The sequence below is a fragment of the Hoplias malabaricus genome, chromosome 2, assembly GCF_029633855.1.
Source record: "Hoplias malabaricus isolate fHopMal1 chromosome 2, fHopMal1.hap1, whole genome shotgun sequence".
In the NCBI taxonomy this organism is placed as follows: domain Eukaryota; kingdom Metazoa; phylum Chordata; class Actinopteri; order Characiformes; family Erythrinidae; genus Hoplias; species Hoplias malabaricus.
The window spans coordinates 5,211,950-5,221,949 of record NC_089801.1 but is presented as its reverse complement, the minus strand read 5'-3'; the positions used below and the strand labels follow the sequence as shown (position 1 = coordinate 5,221,949).

The window sequence follows — 10,000 nt, the reverse complement described above, 5'->3', positions numbered from 1 at the left end:
ATACATCATCCTGATAGGGTTATTACAGAACAGGCTGCATTACGGCTGATTTAGAGGATGTCCAGGGATTGGAGACCTTTAATAAATCCACTACGCTGTAGTACACTTTGGGTCCTCCAGAGGGTGCCGACTCATTTCCTGCAACAACTTTCCATTCCTCTTTTAGATGTTTTAGGGAGTTGAGCCACTTCAGTGTAGTAGACGTTTAGATCCACCAGGGGGTGTCACATTTATCTCGGAAACAAGGAGCTCGATTTATTTCTGAAATCGCTTTAAAGGAAATATACTGCTTATTTTTTTAATTGTCATAGCCATCCCAGTGCCCATAGAGCAGTTAAGGGTTAGGTGTCTAGCTCAAGGACACCCCAGCCTTGGATGTTGAAGGAGGAGACAGTGCTATTCACTCGCCCCGCCCCCAATTTCCTGCCAGTGGAGAGAATAGAACCGGTGACCCTTTGGTCCCAAGCCCACCTCTCGAACCTGTAGTAATTTTCTACTTGGTTTGACAGTAGCGTAGTACACTTTGGGTCCATCAGAGGGCGCTTAAGCTCATGTTCTGAAAAGTTTCCAGCAACTTTCCATCTTTTTCTCCCTGTATTCTGTCTGTTTCTCTCCACAGAGGGTGGCCTCCGGAGAGCCAGCACACAGCCGAAGGTTTGAATCCTAATGCCGGCTCTGAACTGCAGCTCCCTGCAGGTTTTTTGAATTTTTGCTTCAAACAGACTTCTGCAATTTCTCCACGCAGCCCCCAACAAACCTGAACTCGTATTAAACCCCGGAGTGGTGCCGGCAAATGAGGAGAGAGGAGAGGATGATGGAGGAATGAAAGGAGGAGATATATTATAAATATGGAAACTGTACGGCACAGTGGCAGGGTCTGAGTGCTGGGTGGGATCCTCTCCTGGGGTCAGTGTCTGTGAGGAGTGTGGTGTGTTCGCCCTGTGTCTGCGTGGGTGTCCTCTGGATGGAGTGACTGCGTCACATACATAAACTGAAAGCAGCATTAGGTTGTATTTCCTTTCTGTCCAAAGAAGGACATCTCAGTGTTTGTGGGTGTTCAGTTATTGCATCATTTCAACACAGCATCTGCCTTTCACACTGTGTGAACATTTCATGACGAATGGACCAATAGAAATGCTCCATATTTATTTATTTTTTTGGCTAAAGGTTTATTAGCTATTTATCTATTTCTTAGATACACGTTTTTCTTTGGACGATTTCTACCTTAAAATTACAGCTTCAGAAGCACCGTGATGCTCCACTGAGCTCTAACAGGGAGAAGAGAGCCTCGGTCATTGCTCCTTCAGGCTCAGCACTGCAGAAACTGCACTATGTAACTTTTGGAGGAGGGTAGGAAACCACCCCATCTCTCTTTCCGTATATATCCCCCTCCCACTTTATTTCAGGACAGTGGTGTAAATGTAAATGACATCCTGTAGGGAGCCCAGGAATAAAAATACTGAATCTCAATGAGTGTTAGAAACAGAAAGCTTTGAAATTGTTAGTTTTGTGATGTCATAGCCGAGATGATCTGCACCACCATAGTGAAGCAGTGAACGTGTCCAGACAGTCTGGGTTTCTCTGAACTCGGAGTGAGCTGGAGAGGCACTGATGGGGAATGTACGTGATGACACCTCCCGCTACGGAGGCTCTGAGTGTGAAACAGCTGCTCACAGCATCCATGTTAGCGCTGAAGAGGTGTGTGTTTGCATGTGTGTGTGTGAGAGACAGAGAGAGTGAAACACACACGCAGAATGTCTTCTCTCTACCACTCCTGGTCTTATCAGAGCACATACAGCTGTGTGCAGATGCACATTGTACATGCAGCGTTGAGGAGACACAGCTGCTAGCGAGATGCAGCTCTAGGCTGCTAGCTAAAGCTAATCTCATTCTGCTCTCGGCAGGAAGAGCTGATTACAGACCAGCGGTGTCTCTCTGCGAGGGACCAGCGACCCGACGTGCCTCAAATCGACTAAAATCTGCTTCTAAACTCAACTCTCCCTCGTACGGAAGAGGAAGGCACTCCAGAGTGACCTCGAGGCTCAGGGAGGGAGAGCTCTGCTGCACGTTAGCTTCCGACAGAATCAGGTTTCTAATTAGCATTAGCTCGGATCATCTTTCTGACTCTGTGATACATCACAGTGGTGTAAACACAAACCTATAGTTCACTCATTCATCTTCTGTAAGCACTTCATCCTGTTCAGGGTCACGGTGAGTCCACAGTCTACTGGGAATCATTGGTATTAAGGCAGTCACTCACTCACTCACACACACAGTCACTTACACACTCACACAGTCACTCACACACTCATCTGTGGACAGTTTCACACACTCACTCTGTCACTTACACATTCATCTAGTCACTCACACACTCACACCTGTGGAGAGTTTCACACACTAACTCTGTCACTCACACTCACCCAATCACTCACACACTCACATACTAACTCTGTCACTCACACGCTCACCTAGTCACTCACACACTCACCTAGTCACTCACACACTCATCTGTGGACAGTTTCACACACTCACTCTGTCACTTACACATTCATCTAGTCACTCACACACTCACACCAGTGGACAGTTTCACACATTCACTCAGTCACTCACACTCACCCAGTCACTCACACACTCACACAGTGGACAGTTTCACACACTCACCCAGTCACTCACACACTCACCCAGTGGACAGTTTCACACACTCACCCAGTCCCTCACACACTCACACCTGTGGACAGTTTCACACACTCACCCAGTCACTCACACCAGTGGACAGATTCACACACTCACACAGTCACTCACACACTCACACCAGTGGACAGATTCACACACTCAAACAGTCACTCACACACTCACACCAGTGGACAGATTCACACACTCACCCAGTCACTCACACACTCACCCAGTCACTCACACACTCACCCAGTCACTCACACACTCACAACAGTGGACAGTTTCACACACCCACCCAGTCACTCACACATGTGGGCAGTTTCACACACTCACCCAGTCACTCACACACTCATCCAGTCACTCACACACTCATCCAGTCACTCACACACTCACCCAGTCACTCACACACTCACCCAGTCACTCACACACTCACCCAGCCACTCACACACTCACCCAGTCACTCACACACTCACCCAGTCACTCACACACTCACCCAGTCACTCACACACTCACCCAGCCACTCACACACTCACCCAGTCACTCACACACTCACCAAGTCACTCACACACTCACCCAGTCACTCACACACTCACCCAGTCACTCACACACTCACCAAGTCACTCACACACTCACCCAGTCACTCACACACTCACCCAGTCACTCACACACCCAGTTACTTTTGAAAAAGACACTTTAAAACGTATTTTTTAAACCTGTTAGAATTAAGAGAATTCAATTGTTGATGTTTTTAGTCCACACTTCCAGCTTTGCACACAGCAGCAGAGCTCTCTCCAGACTAAGGTCTGTGTGAACGCTGTCAGATGAATCTGGCAACCCTAATATTAGTCGTTCTGTAAGAAACAGCCGTGCTCTTTGAGGAAAGACTAGTACGGGCATCTGTTCTCGGGTGTCTCTCGGCTCCTTTCAGTTTCCTGACGTCAAAAAAGCAAAAGGCAACTCTTCACATCGCATTCTTCAATGCAACAGCCCCCAGCCTTCGGAATGCCATGTCTCTGTGTCTTCTCCACTCGTTTCCTTCACTCCTTTAAGACTTCAGAGGCTTACCTCTGAAGAGTCTCTCAGCACTTTCACCTCCTTCCAGGCTTTTATTCCTCTCTCAACCTCAACTTCTCAATTTAGAAATATAATGCATTATTATTATCATTATTATTATTATTATACTCTGATGATTCTGTGGATGTGTGAGCACACGTGGCTCTGCTGCCCCCACAATGTGGGAGGATCATGAGAGAAGTGGGTGGAGCTGCTGAAGTTCACTTCATCGTCTAGTGGCAAGTGGCTTATGAAGATTGTCCACTCAACTCTACAGGACTCTACTCTCTGTTTGGTCCCGGGTTAGTTTTTCACTCCCACAGCACACACCTGGTCTCTAAGGGGAACAGTGTGCTTTGGAACCCACAACAACGGCGGCGGTAACGTTAAGCGGTGTCTACTCATGGTGTATTGGCGTGTTGTTGTTGTTTGGGACTGAACACAGCTCCGTCATCAGTTCAGACAGATCAGTAGAGTTTGTTCCTTCCTTGTTGCAGCGTCCAGCTCTCGCTGGATTCTTTCGTCGGCCACCGATCCAAGGAGCGTTCGAACCTCTTCAAAAGACCACGGCGTCATTTTACGAGCTGCCGTCGTGAGTCGGATAAAAACAAACGTGATCTCTGCTGCAGCTGGAGATTTTACAGATGGAGAGTTGGTGCTGGTCGTCTGCGTTGCGTGGCGTAGAGTGACGACTCTCTCTGGACGATCAGCGCTCTGCAAGGTTTACACGCCACGGTTTAGTCCCTACTCGACTCGCTCTGAACCACGAGAGAACAGCCACTAAACAAGAACCCGCTTCCAGAACCAGGACCTGATTCACCTGGTGGAGGAGCTGAAGAGTAAAAAACTTTAGTCGAGTCGAGTACGGAATATTGATGTCTTCTCTAATTAATAGCCTCTGCTCCTGCACACGGTCTGAGATTATTTAGTAAAAGTGGACATTGAGTGTCAGTAGCAGGGGGGTGTTTCTGATAAAGTGGCCAGTGTAAGGAAGTAGAAAGGGGGTGTAAGAAGGAGGTAGGGTTTTTTTTAGAAATCTCCAGTGAGTGGAATTAAAGGTACCTTGGTGAGGTCACACATCTGGAGCAGGTCATTTCGAGCTCCGCCCTTGTACACTCGTTCACGTTCGCGAGCCACGTCTTCATCCTCCTCTCTGGTTGCTACGGGCAACCCCTTGACCAACCTGCATCAACCGAGGGAAGAGTGAGAATAACTTTACAGACGCAGAGAGCTTATGTGGAAATGAATACTGTAATCATTACTCCACGTTATTATCCACAACACACCCCGACCACGCGAGTCCTCTGATGTACACAGATCCTGCAGGCGTCCGTAGGTAAGTCCCTTACTTTTTGCTGCCTTCGTGCTAATGCAGTATGTACGAAAACTATCTAAAAACGATCATACCTCTCCATTTATTTGGAATGCTAACTCGCATAATTATTACGAGACGCTGTGCACTTCCTGCTCCCGATTTAACAAAGGAAAAGCCCCACAGCTGTTCAGAACGACCTTAGGAACCGCTCGGCCCTGCAGTGGAAAACAGGACAGTGTTGGATCTCATTTGCATTAAAGGATAAACTCTCAGCTGCATTTTGTCGCTTGCCTCCTGTCGCCAAATCACAGCTATGCATCGCCTGCTCTCACTGGACTTCTAATGCGAAAGGGGTGTTGGCCCTAACCTCAGGAGATCATTGGTTTAGCCTCTATACTGACTTCCAATGCACACCACAGACTATCTGTTGATGCACAGTTTAAAGAGTAACTGCACTCCACGGGTTTCAGCACCACCCCTAGTTCACTTTGGTGCTGCAGCGACATACATCTCTCTCTCTCTCTCTCTGTCTCTCTCTCTGTCTGTCTCTCTCTATCTATCTATCTATCTCTCTCTCTCTGTCTCTCTCTATCTCTCTCTCTCTCTCTATCTATCTCTCTCTCTGTCTCTCTCTCTCTCTCTGTCTCTCTTTATCTCTATCTCTCTCTCTCTCTCTATCTCTCTCTCTCTGTCTGTCTGTCTCTCTCTCTCTGTCTCTCTCTCTCTCTCTCTCTGTCTCTCTCTCTGTCTGTCTCTCTCTATCTATCTATCTATCTCTCTCTCTCTGTCTCTCTCTATCTCTCTCTCTCTCTCTATCTATCTCTCTCTCTGTCTCTCTCTCTCTCTCTCTGTCTCTCTTTATCTCTATCTCTCTCTCTCTCTCTATCTCTCTCTCTCTGTCTGTCTGTCTCTCTCTCTCTGTCTCTCTATCTCTCTCTCTCTATCTCTCTCTCTCTGTCTCTCTTTATCTCTCTCTCTCTATCTCTCTCTCTCTGTCCGTCTGTCTCTCTCTCTGTCTCTCTCTCTCTGTCCGTCTGTCTCTCTCTCTGTCTCTCTTTATCTCTATCTCTCTCTCTCTCTATCTCTCTCTGTCTCTATCTATCTCTCTCTCTCTGTGTCTCTCTCTATCTATCTCTCTCTCTGTCTCTCTCTCTGTCTCTCTCTATCTCTATCTCTCTCTATCTCTATCTCTCTCTCTCGGTCTCTCTCTCTGTCTCTCTCTCTCTCTCTCTCTCTCTCTCTCTCTCTCTCACACACACACACACACACACATTTGAAAAGAACAATGTGTTCAGTGTTTAAGGCCTGGTATATCTTTATGTTGCAGAGTGATACATTTCAGCTGTTTATTAAAAAAAGAAGAGGTCTCAGGGTGTGGTTACTTTTACAGAGAGTAAAATCCACACCCTGTATCTCCTCTTGTGCGTATGTTTTAGTGTAAGGTCACTCCCATCCTGGCGCAGACACTTATACAGTAACTCCAAACCGAATCCACGTAAAGTGGAACAGCTCAACAGTGCAGCAGTATGTTGGCCATGGTGTATGTAAAAACACAAATATAATACACCTATAACGTTTCTAATGAAGCGGATGAAGTGGACTGTGGTCAGACAGACGGGGAGGAAGCTGAGGGTGTGGTGTGTGCCGTGTGCTGTGTGCTATGAGCCTCACCTGGGTCTCCAGCAGAACTTGTACTGGATGAGGAGAGTAAAACCGAACATCACTACACCCTCGATGGCCATAGCAAACAGATTCTTCCCCACCATATCCCAGCCCAGAGGATCCTTAAACCTGTCCTCACCTGAGAGTCACAGAGCGTGGAGAGAGAGAGAGAGAGAGAGAGAGAGAGAGAGACAGAGGCAGTAATCATTACTTGGACGCTACTGCACTCTGCTACTGTTGTGTAAGATCACTTCAGCGCTTCCTAATGCACCACTATGAATGAGCTAATTCTAATCCAGCCTTGTCTCCATCCTCTCCTGCACTCCTACTCTCTACTGACTATTGATTTGTTCTCTCTTCTATTCCTCTCTGCTTTGTTCTCTCTCTCTCTCTCTCTCTCTCAACCCACATTTCCACGTGTTTCCATCTAATGTCTCTCTCAGCAAAACAGTTTGAGCATCACATCAATTATTATCACTGATTATTACATTAAAGTCACCTGAGGAAACTACATTTAAAAAGCTGTTTATCAGAGATCAGAGCAGTAAGAGTTTATATATATGTGTGTGTGTGTCTGTATGTGTGTGTGTGTGTGTGTGTGTCTGTGTGTGCATGTGTGTGCGTGTGTCTGTGTGCGTGTCTGTGTGCGTGTCTGTGTGTGCGGCGGGTCTGTGTGTGTGTGTCTGTGTTTGTGTGTCTGTCTGTCTGTGAGTTTTTGTTTGTGTGTCTGTGTGTGTGTGTGTGTGTGTGTGTGTGTCTGTGTGTGTGTGTGTTTGTGTGTGTGTGTGTCTGTGTGTGTGTGTGTGTGTGTGTGTGTGTGTCTGTGAGTGTGTGTTTGTGTCTGTGTGTGTGTGTGTGTGTGTGTGTCTGTGTGTGTGTGTGTTTGTGTGTGTGTGTGTCTGTGTGTGTGTGTGTGTGTGTGTGTGTGTGTGTGTGAGTGTGTGTCTGTGAGTGTGTGTGTGTGTTTGTGTCTGTGTGTGTGTGTGTTTGTGTGTGTGTTTGAGGTGATCGTCTTGTCTCTCGTGTCAGAGTTAATAAATACTTCACTGTGTTAATGAAGTGTGCTGTAGATTTAAAAACTCCATACGATCAGAAAACATCTGGAAACACACTGTTCTTCACTCGCTCTCAACACAGACACTACTTTTTAGAACAAAAGTAAAACACTCTTAATGTATTTATGTTATTAGATGTAATTGTATATTGTTTTACACAAGTGCCGCACTCACTGAGAAGAAAAGTATTTTAAATAATAATAATATAATAATCATCATCATCATCTTAGAGGCCTACGGCTTTGGCACAGCACTGTTTTTCTTCTGAGCAAATGAGCACCAGAACATTCAGAACCACTGACGCTAAGCAGGTCTGGATCAGTACTTGGATCAGAGACATCCTCCTCCTCCTCCTCTCCTCCGAGGAAATCTGGGTGGTGCTGCTGGTGGCGTGTTGATGGGTCCAACAGGGGGCGCAGTCCATGTGGTCTGTGTGGATCCCAATGGGTGCAGCGAGGGGACACCACTGACAAAACAGTTGAGGTCCTCTCTGAGGTCATGAGGTCAGTAAAGACCCTGGGGCAGTTCCTCCCTGTTATATACAGGGATATAGCGCCCGAGCCCCTTTTTTGTGAACACACACATTGTTCATTCCCACGCTAAAAGTTGCTGAAGAGTTCAGCTGATGTTTCTGCCGTTGACTTTAAAGTGCACACCTTCTGAATCTTTTTTAAATCTAAAATACCCCGTCACTGAAGAAATGAAAGTGGGAAGAAAGTCCTTCAACCTGTGCATTTCTTTCTTCTGGCTGTAATCCTTAGCCTGTGTTACAGAGCCAATGCAAACCTGCCACTGCTCATTTATCTCCTCTTTCGTTTTTTAAAACGCTCTTCCACCCCTCCGTCTCTCCGCGGATGAGCGTCAGACTTCCTTTCATCTGCTGCCTTTCTTCCCAATCACTCCGTCCTTTCTCTCTCTCCCTCTCTCTCTCTCTCTCTCTCTCTCTCTCTCTCTCCCTCTCATCCTTTCTCAAACACTTATGGCTAAATATATCTGAGACGCTGGAAAGCTTAGTACTCTCAAAGGCCTGTGTGTGTGTGTGTGTGTGTGTGAGTGTGTGTCTGTGTGTGTGTGTGCGTGTGTGTGTGTTTTGTATGTGTGTGTGTGTGTGTGTGTGCATGTGTGTGTGTGTGTTTGTATGTGTGTGTGTGTGTGTGTGTGAGAGTGTGTGTGTGTGCGTGAGTGTGTGCGTGAGTGTGTGTGTGCGTTTGTATGTGTTTGTGTGTGTGTGTGTGCGTGAGTGTGTGTTTGTATGTGTGTGTGTGTGTGTGTGTTTGTATGTGTGTGTGTGTGAGAGTGTGTGTGTGTGCGTGAGTGTGTGCGTGAGTGTGTGTTTGTATGTGTGTGTGTGTGTGTGTGTGTGTGTGTGCGTGAGTGTTTGTTTGTGTGTGTGTGTGTGTGTGCGTGAGTGTGTGTTTGTATGTGTGTGTGTGTGTGTGTTTGTATGTGTGTGTGGTGTGTTGTGTGAGAGTGTGTGTGTGTGCGTGAGTGTGTGCGTGAGTGTGTGTTTGTATGTGTGTGTGTGTGTGTGTGTGTGTGTGTGTGCGTGAGTGTTTGTTTGTGTGTGTTTGTATGTGTGTGTGTGTGTGTGTGTGTGTGTGTGAGAGATCTAACCCATGCTGCTGAAGAGTGTAGCCATGGCCTGGTTCTTAGCCATGTCGATGAGTCCTCGTCCGAGGCAGAAATGTGGGAAAAATCAACAGCACTTGTTTCATTACGTCATTGATATGTGTGACGTTCTGAAAGAGACACACACACACACACACACACACACAGACGGGGAATGACATGACACGTATGTTGTGGCATTACACAGTTAATACGCCGTGAAGTGACGCAAATGTTTTACATGGTTCCTTCATGGATATTTATGTGTGTGTAAGAGAGAGAGAGAGAGAGAGAGAGAGAGAGGCAGAGAGAGAGAGAGAGAGGCAGAGAGAGAGAAAGAGAGAGAGAGAGAGAGAGAGAGAGAGAGAGAGAGAGAGAGAGAGAGAAAGAGATTTAAAATCCAGTCTAATGTATAATGTATCTGGGTTTGGGACAGTTTTCACAGAAGTGTTTCTCTCCCAGAAATAGACTGAACTTCATGTTCCACACATCAGCCGTGCAGGAAAATTCTGTCGAGTCATGCTTTAGAGCCACTGCAGTCATATTTAGAGACCACAATCCCGAGTCATGCTTTAGGGACCATACTGCTGATTCATGTTTTTCAGGACAAGAGTGCCAAGCTGTCCTTTAGGGA

At 46.7% G+C, this 10,000-nt stretch overlaps 1 protein-coding gene across 1 annotated transcript in view; it reads right to left on the bottom strand.

The window, feature by feature from the left end:
• LOC136673744 (phospholipid-transporting ATPase ABCA1) overlaps positions 1 to 10,000 on the bottom strand; it is a 184,525-nt gene that overhangs the window by 29,566 nt on the left and 144,959 nt on the right. The window contains 4 exon segments of the mRNA XM_066649438.1: positions 4,789 to 4,909; positions 6,713 to 6,842; positions 9,373 to 9,451; positions 9,453 to 9,497. Coding sequence (XP_066505535.1) covers positions 4,789 to 4,909; positions 6,713 to 6,842; positions 9,373 to 9,451; positions 9,453 to 9,497 — 375 coding nt within the window.